This window comes from Hyperolius riggenbachi, chromosome 6, assembly GCF_040937935.1.
Source record: "Hyperolius riggenbachi isolate aHypRig1 chromosome 6, aHypRig1.pri, whole genome shotgun sequence".
Classification (NCBI taxonomy): domain Eukaryota; kingdom Metazoa; phylum Chordata; class Amphibia; order Anura; family Hyperoliidae; genus Hyperolius; species Hyperolius riggenbachi.
Window position 1 is genome coordinate 99,810,128 of NC_090651.1, and position 16,962 is coordinate 99,827,089.

General features: G+C 42.9%; 1 protein-coding gene across 1 annotated transcript in view; it reads left to right on the plus strand.

The window, feature by feature from the left end:
- LOC137522502 (uncharacterized) overlaps positions 1 to 13,814 on the plus strand; it is a 56,012-nt gene extending 42,198 nt beyond the window's left edge. The window contains exons 12-15 of the mRNA XM_068242574.1: positions 2,104 to 2,166; positions 7,028 to 7,069; positions 13,248 to 13,422; positions 13,651 to 13,814. Coding sequence (XP_068098675.1) covers positions 2,104 to 2,166; positions 7,028 to 7,069; positions 13,248 to 13,397 — 255 coding nt within the window. The 3' untranslated portion in view covers positions 13,398 to 13,422; positions 13,651 to 13,814. The remainder of the gene's footprint in view (positions 1 to 2,103; positions 2,167 to 7,027; positions 7,070 to 13,247; positions 13,423 to 13,650) is intronic.
- The last annotated feature ends 3,148 nt before the right edge of the window (positions 13,815 to 16,962 follow it).

Below are 16,962 nucleotides of genomic sequence, written 5' to 3' on the forward strand. Positions count from 1 at the left end.
GATTATACTCAGGCAAGGAGGCCATTCAGTTCCATCCCAGCCGAGATCCTAGCATTACTACACCTCTATCTGGTATATTTCTGGTGATTTGTCACAGTTTGTAATCCTGTCCCCAGTCTTGCTTTGAGTTTGGCTGTTTAGTGTTCATCCACTCCGATCGTGTCCTGGAGTTCTTTGATTAGTCCCAGCCTTGCATTTCCTGTCTCATCCTGTCTCCTCATTGTTCTTGCATTTGATATTTATTTTTTTGGCTTTCTTTCCTGTTGCATTGCCTTTTGGTTGTTCTAAGTATCCCTGCTTCTTACATCTCTGTCCTGTCTCATGTTCTTAGTCTTGTCTCTTATTGACTACACAAAATATTGCATCTGAAGAAGGTCTTATCTCTTATGAACAAAAGATCTGTGCACATGGGCTTATATGCAATTAACGTTTTCCCCTAGGAGATCATTTTTCATCTTCTATTTAAAGGGAAGATCCGCGCTGCCCAAAAAAACCAAACTACACTTACCTGGGGTTTCTTCCAGCTCCTGGCAGTCGATCGGTGCCCTCGCCGCAGCTCCTCTCACTCCTGGTGTCCAGCGGTGAAGAAGCTGACCTCGCCATGTCGGCTTCCAGGTCGGCTTCTGAGCGCTCCACGGCGGGGGGTCACGTGGTTTAGGGACGTCATCAGGTCTCTACTGTGCAGGCGCAGAACTAGTAGAGACCCGATGATGTCACGTACCCCACGTGACCCGCGCCGTGGAGCACACAGGAAGCCAACACGGAAGCCGACCTGGCGAGGCGGCTTCTTCACCGCTGGACACCGGGAGTGAGAAGAGCTGCGGCGAGGGCACCGATCGACTGCCAGGAGCTGGAAGAAGCCCCAGGTAAGTGTAGTTTGGTTTTTTTTTGGGCAGCGCGGATCTTCCCTTTAAATAGAAGGTGAAAAATGATCTCCTAGGAGAAAACGTAGGAGAAAAAGTGAATTGAATAGGGGCCAATGTTTACAGTCAGTTGACAGAGATGGGAGGAGGGATGACAGCGCAGTGTACAATGGAGCTTCTGGCAGCTGAGGTGAGGAGAGGAACAATGCTCTTAACGGTCGCTGTCCTTTAAAGCTACTAGCTCTTATTCAATTAACTTTTCTCCTGAGTTTCAACACTAAGCAATTCAAAAAGTACTAAAAAGTAGGTAAAAAGTAAAGTAATGTCAAACTTATTTTAAATCATTTCTTGCATGCTGGGGAATTTAAAGGTATTTTATTGATTTAAAAATAACTCATCATACCATTATGCCATAGCTTCAAATGACTACAGGGACACTTGTAGACATACTAGCTTCATGGCTGAGACCTCCCTAAATAGTCACTTATGTATGTTGTCATGTTACTGTGTATACGAGGCTTAGCTCCTAGACACTGCACTTACCAGGCTGCCAGGTAATATATTTAGATATTTAGAACTGTGCCTTAAAGGGAACCTAAACTAGGAGGGATACGGATGTTTCCTTTTAAACAATACCAGCTGCCTGACTCTTCTGCTGATGTCTTTAGTTGCAGTAGTGGCTGAATCACACACCTGAAACAAGCATGCAACTAATCCAGTCTGATTTCAGTCAGAGCACCTGATCTGCATGCTTATTCAGGGGCTGTGGCTGAAAGCATTAAAGACACAAGATCAGCAGGAGAGTCAGGCAACTGGTATTATTTTGAAAGGGCAAATCCATATCCTTCTCAGTTTAGGTTCCCTTTAAGGAGTGTATACAGTTACAATTAGTGGGACCTACAAGTGATAAGGACTCAGTCAGTCAGGCAACATTTTGGGGCTGAGTTCTGTACAAGCACATCGCTAGCCTCCAGGCTAGTGATGTGCTCTGTTGCTGTGAAGAGAGATAAAGTGGCTCAGAGCTGGTGGGGTGAGCTAAAGAAGAATAAGGTTGGCTAGTCTGGATAATCTTTCACTGACACTTTGGGGAGAATCAAGGACCCTTATACACATTATATTGTGGTCAGATGTGGCCTATTCCGTGATATGTAATGTAAATGTATGGCTATCTGTCCTGTGAGGTTATAGTTTTTAAAAAATCCACCTGGAAGTAACCAGTAATGTTGTGTCTCTTTTTCAGAAAGCCCTTGAAACTGTACAACCTGTCATCAGTTTGGTTCAACCACTTACATCAAATCTTGCGGTAAATTCTTACTGCTGTTATTATTACTGCTTGTATATTCTCTTAGCCTTTCCTCTTTATGTTGTCTGCTGAGATTGTAGGTTTCCTAACCGTGTAAAGACTAGTGATAACAGTTGTAGTCATGAAGGAAGGAGGAGGAATGATCGGCACTGCAAAGTACATTTATTCTTCAAAAACTGAGGCACAGTCAAAATGGGTAAATACAAAACAGTAGTGCAGCATGCATGGACATACCGGTGCTCAGAGGTGTGGTGGTAGTAGTGGGTGCTGGGCAATGCTCGCCTGATGGCCGTTTCGTGCTATATTGCAGTTCTACTGAGGCTGGAGAGCAAGCTCCCAATAATCCAGGTTTAAATAAGCTCTAGGGTTGGTATTCGGCGCATCCACGCCGTAAAAATCTGCCCATTTCCTTTAAGAGCAGCAAATAGCACAGTGGAACACATATGTGTTCCACCAAACTTCCTGGTTGTTGCCTCACCTCCCACTTATGGCATCCTTTGCAGACCAAACTTATTAGATGGCTGCAAATGCTATTGCATGTATTGGATGACAGTGGGGGATAGGTGCCATCTAGTGGCTGAATAAAATATCACCGGTGAGCGAAATATATATATATATATACATATATATATATATATATATATATATATATATACAGTACATATATATATATATATATATATATATATATATACAGGTATATATATACAGGTATATATATATATATATATATATATATATATATATATTTATAGTGTACATTTATATTAAGGCAGGGACTGGAACAGTAAACACCACAGTAAGTGGCTACAGTAACTGCGCAATTGTGCATGGTGCACATAGAAAAGTGCAAATTGTGCATATATAAATACAAAAATCGATAAAAGTATATAAATGCAAAATTGTGAGGAAAAGTGATACCATATACGATGCACCATGTTAGTCAAAAGTGGCAGAGGTGGGGACTAGGTGGGAATGGACTAATTTAAAAAGATGCATTGGCATCATGTACACCTGGAGGGGCTGAGGGGGAGGCAAATGACCTGGATTAGTGTAACCCCATTGCTTATACAATCAAATTACTATATTAGCAAGCGTAAAGAAGGGGAAGAACGCTGCAAGGCCAGCTGCTTTTCTACCTGCTCCAGTTCTAGTCATGCAGGGCCTGGTCTCAGACATGTTGCTGCACATGTTGTCATGCCTGGCCAGCAGGTGGTTAGGTGAACTGCTCCACATTCCTGCTGATCCTGCTCCTTCAGGGACTGCTGAAAACAGTCACTCCTGCACTTATGTTGCTCCTCCTCTTCTCACACCAGATAGTAAACAGTGTATCCACCACTACTACTTATTGGTAAAGAGTGAACAAGCAGGCACACTGACAGGATTGGGGTGCTAAAGGTGAAGAATAGTAGCATTAAATGTGGATATTGGGTAAAGTGTAGCTAGTAGACAGAATTTATTGTTGAAGATACAGCAGCTACCATGTCCGGGTGCAGTGCTTATAAACAAATCAGTCAGGAAAACATCACTGAAATGCTATGAAAGTCTGTGGATGACCAACAGCGCACACTCCTACTGTGAAGTGAAAATTATTATAGAGATTATATTACCTACCTATTTTTATTAACATAACTAATGTAACTTAATGACAGAATGTTTGTTTACGCTGAAGTTCCACTTTAAGGGGTTAAGGTTTGGCCGCAGGGGTATAGTCACCAGGTGGGGTCTTAGGGTTAGGCATAGGTAGAGAGAGGGTTCAGTGTGAGAGTGGGCAGGGGCTTTATTATAGATTAGCTGCTCCTGACAATCACATCTCCTCCACTTCCTGGTTAGTTTGAAGGTTTCTTGCAGCTAGCCAATCACCATGCGGCTTCAGTTCCTGCACTGGAATTGGCTGGCTGCAGGACACTTGGAAACTAACCAGGAAGTGGAGGAGATGTGGGAGCTTGTCATGAATAATAATGCTAGATGCCAGTAATGACATTTTGTTACTATCGTTATTTAACATTTTAGAAATGTCCTAAAACATTAAATAAGGTTAGGAACAAGATATCATTACTGACATTACTTTGCACCATAATTCTGCAGTGCTATTCTTAAATGTATGGCCGCTATGATTTCTGAACCACAGAACCCCCACCAGTTCAGAGCTTGCATTGCAGCAAGCTGCTATCCACTGCTCTGCAGATTGTGCATTGGAGCTTATCACAAGATATTTAGCGCAGATAACTTTATTGCAGCTGTTTCTCATTGGATTTCTGAGATAACCCAATAAATCACCAGCTGCAAGGAAATCATCCAAGCAGATAACTGTGCTTTACTGGCATAGCCAAGCATTGCACAATCTGGGAGTGGGAGGCAGGGCATATGCCAGTACAAGCTATGCCTAAGGGGTGCGAGGAGAACTAGACATATACTTGGGGTATTACAAAGGGACAATATACTAAGGGCACTGTACAATAGGCACCACTCAGGGGACAATATAGAAACAATACATGAGACACTACAAAGTGAATACGATACAGGAGGCTATAGTATACATGGTGCTGACCATGTTTAAAATCCTGATTTTTATAATTAGACTATTATCAATATATTATGTTTATTTGTTTATTGGTTGTTTGTATTTAGTCTGAGATTCTAATTCTGCAAACCTACCATTATTTTAAAGGCTTTGTTTCACTTTCACATGTTCTAATCTGCTTTACAGATCACATGCAATCAGGAAATTGCTATGATGTGCAGTTTCCCAGAAAGCCCTCAATTTTGTGACATTTAGTACAATTGCATTGAACTTTAAGAATCCATCAAAAATTGTACAGGAAAAACGTTTGCAATTTGCAGTGCTCCCAAGTCATCTCTCTGGACTTCTGTGGTTTACATTTTGCAATCTGCTGTCCCTCCCCAAATCTCTCCCATTACAGATCAATTACAGCTACTCAAGGAGCCCGGTTCAATTTTTTTAGATACATTTGTGGGGAAAAATTGGTAATTTGATCAGTCCAAGTAGTCCTGCTCTGGGAACCACAGGCTTGTGGTGGTCTGAAAGAAAATGTATCTGAATCTTGTGCTGGTGTTTATTTCTGTTCTGCATTGGAACAAACATTAGGTTTGCACCCAGTACAGGGAATTCTCAGCTTTAGGTTTTAGTAAGGCTGGTTTCACAGTGGGACGTTACAGGCGCACGTTAGAGCAGCCTGTAACGCACCCCAACGCACACCAATGAAAAATAAATGGGCTGTTCACAGTGCCCACGTTGCATCACATTGTAACGCAGCACGTCCAGATAACGTACAGCATGCAGTACTTGCGTTAGACTGTTTGCACATGCTCGGTACGGGTGGGTTTTTTTTATTTTGGGGGCGGAGAGGAGGCGGGGAGAGGCCGCTACGTAGCCAGGCACATGGCTACTTAATAATCACTGCACTTGCAGTGTTTTCTTCTTGGAGCGGCCGCTGATTGGCTGGCGGGACCACGTGATGCGGAGAGCTCCGCTCACGTGGTCTCCGCAGCACCTCCGACAGAGCAGGCGCACCAAGAGCTGCTTGTAACACGGCTCTTGGTAGCTTCCTGCTCCAACACCACCAGGCGTTGCGTTAGGGGCACGTTATGTGCCCTATAACATCCCCTAAACGCAACATCCTGGTGTGTAAGTAGCCTAAGTCACTCATCAGGTGGCAAGGATTTTGTTCAAGTTTTGTTCTTTTTTTATGTATATAGTGTGTACAGCACTATTACAGTTTTGATGTTTGGTGAAGTTCACAGACTGTCTCCTGACTTGCTTTGCACTGTAGCTGAAGGCAAAAGTAATTACTACCAAGACAGTACATATTACACATTTTATAGCCATATAACAGAGAACAGACTGTCTAAGTAGGGATGCTCAGTCGGATTCGGCGGAAATGCAATTTCCGCATTTCCGATCGGAAATTGCATTTCTGCATCGGAATGCAGAAATCAGAAATGGGGGATTTGCTATTAACCGCTACAGTCGGTGGCTTTTGACTGTAATTTAAAATGCAGAAAATCTGCATTATCCGATATGCGGTAATTTTAAGCCAATCCGAAGATTCGGAATGAATAAACCAATCAAAGAATGGGGATTTAGGCGGAAATTTCCGCATTCTGTGATTGGTGTATTCATTCTGAGTCTTCTGGCTTTCAATTACCGCATATCGAATAATGCGGATTTTCTGCATTTTATATTACAGTCAAAAGCCGCCAACTTTAGCGGTTAATAGCAAAGCCCCCATAGGTCCTAGACACACCACATTTTCAGGGTTTATTAAACAGAAGACTGTGAACAAGATCAAAAAAAGTTTTCAAAAAGACCTTATAGTTTTTGAGAAAATCGATGTTAAAGTCGGCGGAAATTTCTGCGATTTCCGGCGGAAATCCGCATCGGAATGCGGAAATCTGTAGCAGAAAACGGAATTGGTAGCGGTATCAGTGATCGGCAATGGCAGAATGTGGATTTTTCGAACATCCCTATGTCTAAGAAACTATTTTGGAGACGTAGTTCTTCTTTAAAGAAATCTATTATTACTAAGGCCTATACAACTGTTGTCATTACTTTCTGAACTATTGGCCCAGACTCGATATGCAGATGAGGTGTTCTGATTCTGATTCTATTGGCTGATAATATGTTTCCAGTTATCTTTCTGACTACTTCCAGAATTGTGTCAGAATGTTGCTGGCCACACACAGATTGGAGAATACCCCAAAGTTTGCAGCTGGTAATTTTTGAAAGCCCAAAAAGAAAGTGTAAATGTCAGTTCTTATTCCAGTTTCACAACCAACCTAAGGAAACCTCATCAACTTATTACTTTGACATATTTTGTTTCTAAATCTTCTTTTACAGGCAACGGTTGATGGCATTCTTACCCCAGTTTTTTGCGCTGTGGTAAGATATCAGTTACTTCTTTATTTCTTCATCTTCCCAGGTGTAATACTGCTGGCGCACACAGACTTCTGATATCACTTTGATTTCAGTTTACATTGAGATTACCATACGTTCATATCCTGGCTATACATGTAAATGGTAAATAGGGCACTAACTGAGGTCAAACTAAACACAACTGACCTTGAATGTAAAGTCGGTGCACATTTTAAGTTATTTTAACTTTAAACAGTTGTTAGAGTGTATTTGGGTGACAGTTTTAGGAAGGAGGACTGTATAGACACACTGCCCAGCTGCCAGCTGAGAAGCCTGTTCTATTCTATGTAGGAGGAGGGGGGGGGGACAAATAAGCTAGATATTGATGCAGGAACTTTGGAAGAAGCTCCCAAAATAACAATAGCTATTGGTCAATGATAATGTAGCTAAGTCGAATACTTGTCAGCAAAGTCAAAGTACAGCTTTCCCCAGCATGAGTATGAAGGATCATCTCAGGGGAGGAAAATCTATGTGTGTACATAGCTAAGTAATGACAAGCTAATTAACATAGACTCATGTTCAACTCATGTGACGAAACAGGAATCTGACTCTTGCCAATAGAGAATTTCAGAAGACTATCCATACGGTATTAATATTCAAGTGAAACTCATAAAATTAGAATAGCATTCAAAAGTCCATTTATTACTGTGAAAAGGTGAAAGTAATATATGAAATAGGACCTATTTGCAGGTGATTTGGATCAATTGGCTGGTTAGAGTCGTAGTAGAAGATTAGTCTGACACTTTGAGCCTAGAATATTGAACATTTTCACAATATTCGAATGGTCTGAGATTTTGATTTTGGGGCTCTCATAAGCTGTAAGCCATAATCATCATCATAACAAATAAAGGTTGAAATATCTTGCTTTGCATGTATTGAGCCTATTTTATATATTAGTTTTACCTTTTAACTTAAATTACTGAAATAAATGAACTTTTGCACGATATTCTAATTTTTCAAGTTTCACTTGTATGTAATAACTTGGCTGAAAAAGGAAAAGGCAAACAGTTATAATAATCCCAAGTATCGGGCACTTTTTGAATATGAGGTGACTGAAAGGTGGAAGCTGCAATCTTTATCCTATACAATAAAACCTAACTGTCCCTGCATCATCCACTTTCCCTGTCTGTCTGTCCGAAGCTTTTTTGTACTGCGCATGTGCGCAGTACAGAAAGCCGTTGGGACGGGAGGTGAGGCCAGGGAGCAGGGCGGCCATGTGCATGCGGCGGGCAGGCGGGTGCGCATGGCACGCACGATGCGTGAGCGCGGCGCAGGCGCACGCAGCGGGCATGCGCGGTTAAATCACTACCTAGAGCCTGTTTTTAAACGGGCTTAGGTAGACTAGTTTCCCTATAAAATGCTGGTTGCTGTAATGTAGACCGCTTGGCTTCAAGGGGGCCTGAGATACAATAGCCAGACAAGGATGAGGACAGTAAAGACAAAGTAGTCAGAGCAGCTGATCTGCTTGCTTTTCCTTAGCTCAGTGATTTAGCAGGTATTACAAAATGTGGATCAGAGCAGCAATCGAGCAAGTAGCATTTCAACAGGTAATCGGCAATTGCACCTTTAACTATATTAGAAACCAGAAAAGGAAAGAAATCCTGCACAAAAACGCTGCACCACCAATTACAAATATAACAACGCTTTATTGGACATTCTGTCTAAGAACATCTAAGAACATTTAAAACAAGTGCTGACATCAGCAACTGACCACAATACAATATTATGTGGAACCAACCAACAATGCCTCACCTCCTATGGTCAAGATCAACCCTGCAGGCTGCAAACAATTACCCAACATGGGTTCAAAAGTTGAACCCAATGTTAAGCAGTACTGGACCCGGGTCTGAACAATTGCAAATCACCTGAAAAACCTCCTATAAATAACCAATGTGCAAAAAGAATAAGAGTGCTAGTGTGTAGATATAATGCTGATGGAACATGAGTAATAATTAATATAATCATGTGTGGACAGTGCATATCAGGATCAACAATGTCAGTGAATCAGGGGGTATACATACGTAGCCCAGGATTAAATGTGCAGGCAGCCATGGAGTAAGGGTGGAACTTTGTTGCAGGAACTTTAACTATATTCCTCCCACTTCAGATTTACTTGCTTATTGGATAGAGGGCCTAGCTGTCACATGTAGTAAGAAAGGTATTGAATGAAATAGAAGTGTGCATTCATTTAGGTAACCACTGATATTTATAGGTAGTAATGAGAGTCAGTGGCCATTTTTGTTTTGCTATCATTGTTACATTGTAGCACAGATGAAAGATAGCATGAGAAAGAACCTTATTTGCATGTAATTTATCAGTGACTAACAACTACAGAAAAATAGTGGCAGTGGATTTCAACCTGTCATTCCACAAACTACTGGGGGGTGCTAATTTGCATGATGTAAGGACAGGTCGACATCCACCTCCACTATGTTAGTGTAGTTGTTGGTCTCTGGTCAGTTACATCCAAATTGTCTTTTCTTTTTACTTATTAATTGCCCATAAAGGTTAAGTTTTAATTTTCTCCAGTACAAGATTAATTGTGAGCTAACTGAGCAGGAGATAAGACATTGATGCATAGATGGCTGTATACATGAAAATGTATGGTTTGCATATGAAAACACATTTTTTCCAAATGCATTGAAGTCAATGGGCATCAGAAAACACATTTTCAGAATAGTTCTCATTTTTGCAAAAATGTGGAAAATCTGTTGTTTTTTTGACCAAAAATGGAGTCAATCAAATTCAAAATTACTTCAAAGGAGATTTTAACTTGTCCCTACTGATAGGTAAAATAGTGTTCTACTATTGGCTTTGCAACGGTAGTTTCATCTGTTTTATTTTTTTGTACCAGTTTCTGGTTGATCCCCTATCTCTACTACTTAATGCTTAACCCAAACCTGCCCTACCACTTTGTAACCTCCTACACCACAGTGAATTTCTTTCTCCTGCCTAACCCTAACCCTCCTCATTGCAATCCCCTTCCTATACACCTAACCCTCCTCATTGCAATCCCCTTCCTATACATCTAACCCTATCCCCCCTCTCATTGCAATCCCCTTCCTATACACCTAAGTCTAACCTAAACATAGTTACATAGCTATTTGGGTTGAAAAAAACATACCTCTATTGAGTTCTAATTGAGTTCCAATTAGCCCCAAAACATAAAAAAATCCCTGGATAGACACTGCCAGCAATTACCTAGTAATTATAGCCATGCATGTTATGAATGCAAGGAAAGCATCTAAGGCCCCCTTAAAGGAATACTTAAGTCAAAATAAAAAAATGATTTTTACTCACCTGGCGCATCCCTCAGCCCCCTGAAGCTGTATGGTGCCCTCGCAGCCTGGTTCCGATCCTCCTGTCCCCGCCGGCGGCTACTTCCGGGTTCGGCGACAGCCGCCGACAGGCTGGGAACGCGAGTGATTCTCCGCATTCCCAGCCGCTATATCACCCTCTATGCTGCTATAGTGTGTATGTTATACACTATAGCAGCATAAAGGGTGATATAGCGGCTGGGAACGCGGAGAATCACTCGCATTCCCAGCCTGTCGGCGGCCGTCGCCGAACCTGGAAGTAGCCGCCGACGGGGACAGGAGGATCGGAACCAGGCTGCGAGGGCACCATACAGCTTCAGGGGGCTGAGGGATGCCCCAGGTGAGTAAAAATATTTTTTTTATTTTGACTTAAGTATTCCTTTAAACACAGATATAGAATTTGAAATAACTACTTCCTGTGCAGGGTTGAACCTAACATGAAGCCACCTAAATCACATGATTCAGGTGCAAAATCTTGAAGGCAGTATTTACACAGTTTGGGCCACCAGGTGTCTGCCTCCTCTCCGCTCTCTCACCCGCTTTCCTGGCGCACACATTACCCTCCTCATCCCCACCCTCATTCAACTGGTGGCACCTGCTGGACTAATCAGGGGGGTGCTACTGGCCAATCACAGATACCTGCTGCTCCTTTTGCTAACTGGTGGCGATGGTCCTCTGGGCGAGACCACAGCCCCGTCATAGGGTGCTCGGTCAGTAGCAGTGACCAATCAGATGTGATTGGCCCAATGACGGTTCCGTGGTCATGGCCGCTAGACCATAGGCACAAGTTAACAAGAAAAACAACAGCTGGCCGGTGATTGGCCAGTCTGGTGCCAGCCCCCCCCTGATTGGTCACGTGCCAAAGCTTCCCCTCTGACTGGCCATGGTGATCTCTCACCAATAATGGGGTTTATATAGGGGGTATATATGATAAGAGGTATATATGATGGAGGTATAAACTGTATGCATTTATGGAGCGGGGGGCAGCCCTCCGTGCACAGATCATATACCCTAGTCCTTTAGTTCTCTGTGCAAGCCTAAATAAAGCCCTTCTACTGCCTATTGCTTAATTCCAACCCTTCCTTCATTCTGTAACTCCTTATTCTAATCTTTCTTTCTTTTTGAAACCTAACCTTAGCACCCTTCTCATCCTGCTAACTCCAACTTTCCATGCCATATACCTAACACTATCCCAGGTTTATATGATATCTCCACAGGTGAATCTTGGCACAAGATATTACAGAAAGTTAACATGCCTAATGCTAGCCGGCCTTCCTGCATTCTTATTGCCTAAAACTAACCCCTCCACCGTGTCCACGCCAAACACTAACCTCCCTCCTTTCCACGCCTTACAATAATCCCCTCCCTACTAACTTGTCTCTAAAAACTATCCCTCAGGGACTGTAGAGGGCTCTCCAGAGGTAGCATAAATTAGAGTAAACCTGCAACTTTCTTTAAAATAAAAATCAGATACTTACCTCAGGAGCTGGAAGCCTCTGGGCCCTATTGAGGCTTCCTCCGTCCTCCTCAGCAGCCCCGATCCAGTGCTGCAACCCTCAAAGAAAAATAAACAATAATAAAACCATTAAACCATATTTCATGATGGATGCCACCCGCGGTGATTGTTCGTTTTTGAATGACCACAATGCCGGATTGTCCCGATCCTCATTGACTTTCGCTGGTTTTGCCGGGATCATGTAAAAGATTGTTCATTTATGACGGCGCGCACAATGCTTGCGGATACGGCCAGATGGATCAGGGACTGATCATTTGTTGGCGGAGATCCCCGATCCATCTGCCCATGATCTGTCTGCAGGTATTTATCTTAAAAAAGCTTTGCGGTGAAATAGCAGGATCTGGTTGACTGTGTTACATGAAGGGCCTTATCACTTTGAGAGAACAAGGGAAGGCCAAGTCCAAAAGGAAGCCCAGGTGTATGGTATGGGGTGCAAAGAAAACAATCCTGGGGACTTCGGGACCGTGAAGGTTGCTGGAGAGAAGTTTATGTGTGAAGGTGTGGCCTGTCATAGTCTGCTGAACTAGTGCTGGTGCTGACAAATAACTCTTTTCTAGCAATATTTGACTGTAGTTTTCAGCAACAATGTTGCCTGGTGAAATTCCACTATGAGTAATGTTAGGAAGCCCTGGACATGCATACTGTACTCATTCTCTGGCCGTAGTCTCAGGGGTGTACCTAGAAATCCCTGGGCCCCCCTGCAAAAAAAATCCAGGCCCGCTCAGGGACTTTTGTAGGGCAGGAGGGGTCGCAGCATAAGAGGAGAGCATGGCCGCAGATCGGTGGGGAGGGGGGACATTCCCCCCCTCCCTCACCTCGGGCTCTCCTCTCAGCGCTCCCCTCCTGCAATCATTAGTGGCAGCGGCGGCAGGCTGAGCACATACCTCCTTCTTGCCGGAGGTCTTCCGATCACTATGTGCTTCATGTAACTTCCTGTGTAAACAGGAAGCAGCATGAAGCTCTTAGCGATCAGAAGACCTCCGGCGAGAAGGAGGTATGTGCTCAGCCTGCCGCCGCCGCCCGCTGCCACCAATGATGGCAGGAGGGGAGCACTGAGCGGAGAGCCCGAGGTGAGGGGGGGAATGTCCCCCCTCCCAAACCGATCTGCGGCCACGCTCTCCTCTTATGCTGCGACCCCTCCTGCCCTACAAAAGTCCCTGAGCGGGCCCTAGGGGGGCCCCGGGCCCCCCGCGGCGGCAGGGGTTGCATCCTCTATTGTTACGCCAGTGCTTAGTCTCTATTTATACTAAAACATTTTCTCAGCTTCTTTGTAATGCAAACATTTCATAGATGTTTTCTTTTACTCTACAAGGATGCAGCACTTAATGGTGCGAAAGGACTTCTTGCAAATCTCCCTGCTGTTGGTAAAGGTGCCACTGATGGTAATAAAGGAGGTGTAAGTGCTTCTGGTAACGCTCAACTGCCTGCCCTTGGAGGTGGTGCTTTCAACCTTCTTGTTTAACCCTGTGAGGAAAAAGTATGCAGAGGTAATCAACATCTTTCTAAATAAAATACACACTGTAGAGTATAGATTTAAAATCTGAGTCATGTTTTTCATTATTTTAAAACCCACTAAAAAGATTGTTCCAGAGTCTTGTACTTGTTATTTGTGTGTCTCTCTGCACCGTAACATCTCTACTCTGGAGATCCCAGTCTAGAGATACTCAGAAATTTCTATTGTTTGACATATTAAATGTGCCTCTTCTTTCTTCCAGGAACCGGACTGATCCCGCTAATCCTGAGTGTAACTGCATACCAATAATCCAAGAAAATCCAATCATTTCTCTCTTTTTTTTCCCTTTAATCAACATTCTTTAATCAATACTCTTTACAACAAATAATTAATGACGAACTTATATCAACATATGATTTTATTTCTTTTCTGGCTGATTTATCAATAAATTCATTGCATCAAGCTGTGTGTTAATATGTTATTTTAATGTTTTGATATTGAATCTATTTGGTAACCTGAAGGATGTAAACAGCACAGTACACATATTACACATATATGAAAGGAAAGCTGAAGTGAGGGCATGTGGTAGAAGTATTTGTACTGCTCCTTTCAGAGGAAATGGCACATTGTTTAGGCTGATTTCACACTATGCACTTTGCATCACAATCACAACACAATGATGCTGAAAAGTTGCATTGTACATTAGACATGTGATGCAATGTGCTGTGAAGCATACTGGATCATTGAAAGTATGCTTCACTGCCACTGTAAATACACACGTTACCCTGTAAATTGCACGCAGCATGTTATCCTGATGGAACCCGCTGCAATGCACCACACTGCAATCAGTTTGCTATCCCCATAGTAATATTATTGCATTGCATTGTGATGCAATGATATTGTCTGTTGCATCCCTTCAGTTTCACTCAGATGTTCAAATTGCCAGGAATACTGCCATGTGTTTTTTTTTCCCACAATGCATAACTTGATTCTTAGCACAGATTCACCCAGCCTCTCCACTGTGATCCAGCTTTTTTCAATTTTGAGCACAATTTGTTTTAGCGCCTCCCGGCACTTACCTTTTTTTTTGTAAAGAGCTTTTCTAAGCGCTTTTGCAGAGCGATTCATTTTTTCACTTTCTGACGTCAGTCAGGAAGTGAAATCCTTCACCCGAAAATGAATAAATACAATGTATTTATTTATAAAAGTGGTTGGGAAATCGCTATACAAAGCGTTTTTTCCAGCACTTTGCGATTTCCCTATACCTTCCATTGATTCAAAACGCTCAGAAAATGGTACAGGCAGCGCTTTGGTGAGCAGATCGGAATCAAACCGCTCAGATGTGAGCACTCTCATAGGGAATGATTGCACCAGCGCTTCTAGGGTGATTTTGAAAATCACCAGCGCTTAAAAAAAACCCAAAAGCGCCTTAAGGGCCCATTCACACTAGAAATCGCTAAACGCTAACGCAAAACGCTGAGCGTTTTTCTGGCGTTTTTTCCTAGCGTGTTTTCACTGTATAGAGAGCGTTTTTCCAGCGATTAGCGTTTTGCGTTTTCTATTTCAATTCAAATACTTTTATTGAAACGCTAATCGCTCCAGAATCGCTCAGAAAACGCTGCATGCAACGCTTTTGCGTTTCAGCAAATCGCTAAACGCTTAGATGAGAACACTTCCATACACTTTCATTGTGCACACGTTTTTCAAATCGCTAGCGATTTTCAGCAAAGCTGAAATCGCTCTGAAAACGCACAAGTGTGAATGGGCCCTTAGCGTGAACAAGCCCTAAGATCAGGTGTGAAAAATAACTACCAAGAGCTCTTGCTCTAGGGGTCAAATTACTCATGCAGGACAGGAGATATCTGGGCTGCTCTTAATGCTTAAAGGACCATTGCCACGAAACACTACGTTTTGAAACACCCCCACAGTAGCTATATCAATCATACAGAATATTCACAGTCTCATTTATTTCAATTTCTAGCATGGCCCTTTAAATATACATAAGACAATGTATATTATATATGTCAGTCCCTGCATCCACACTGATGGACTTCTGTAACTATAAACCCATCATAGGGGAAGCCTTGTCAGTCCTAGTAAATAAACTAAATAACTGATGGTATAATCGTTCTTCCCTCAGCCCCAGTCTTCCCAACTGCCAAAAATCCTAATGCAAACTCCCGCACTGACAAGGTCCTCACAGCCAACACTCGCTGCCTTGCAGGCATTTAGTGAGACAGCCTTTCACCACAGTGCGGACATGGCTACACAATAAGATGCTTGAGCTGCTCTCCTTTGTTCAGTCCATTCAAACACTGCTGCTCTGCCTGCTTGTAATGACGCTCAGGCACAGAACTGCTTTAGACATTTAGCAGCTCTGCACCTGCGCGTGGATCATGGATGCTGGTTTCGAATGCACCCATGATTGCATTTGAAACCGACTCATGATCACGAGTTACAGCGTCGAACAAGGGAGTTGCAGGAGGCCCTTGCTTGGAAACTGGAGGAAGCCTTCCCTCTGCCTTCCACCCCTCTGTCCCTGTCCAGTCATCCCAACAGCAGGTGCCTGTGGCCAGCAGCAGCAGGCGCCCACGAGATCTGCTTAGTCTTACAAGGCAACTCTACACAGTAGAGCTTTCCCGAGAGGAGGTGCCAGCAGCACCATCCTCCTCTAGTCAGCACCAGTGGCTGACCCGCATGGTGGCAGACTACATGGGGTCCTTCTGCAGGCTAGACATCAAGGGCCCTGTGGACCCCATGGAGTCTTTCTCCCTCCCTCACAGCCTTGGCAGGGTCACAGGTCTCAGGCAGGGATCCAAAGAGATACTCCAGCAACTGGAACGGCTGGAGCTCAGCAGAAGAGGTCCTCTCTCCATCTCAGCCACACACAAACTGAACTCTAATGGGAAGATCATTTCAGATAATGAAACTACATAATATACATTCTTGAATCCGAGGGTCAATATCAGACTTTATTATATCAAAAATTGCAAAAAATGGTAAAAACTTTTTGTCAACAAAGACTCTTCAGAGCATAAATACAGGAGATCACTCTGTTTTGACAGACAATTATAGTAAACACAGTGTGCTTTGATAGACGAAAAAATATATTTCAGGCAATGACACTAGTCCATTTTGGGTTGATAACGCTTCATCAGGCCTTTACAAAGCTTGAATATATCTAAGAATAAAACATAGACAAATTTAAAATCAACAAATTTTACAAAAGCAGAATTAAGTGAAAAAGAGGAGCGAATGCAAGAATACTGCATAAGTCATAGAACAGCTGTCAACCATGATTGGAGTAAAAGAATTCAAAGAGAAATATGAGAACCAGAGAAAAGGTAAGAACCGTGCATAGAGTATATCCCATCACCAAATGGAGATCTAGGATCAAGAGCTGAAAAGAAGAACTGTAGGAAGGTCAGGTAAATACACTGCAGAGTGCAAAGATGAATCGGGTCATGTACAGGCATTCAACATTCAAACAGTAGAATAGTAGAGCACTAACCTCCACTGTAAAGACTACATAATAGAGGAGAAAAAGTGTATAGGGGCAGTAAGTGGGAGTGAG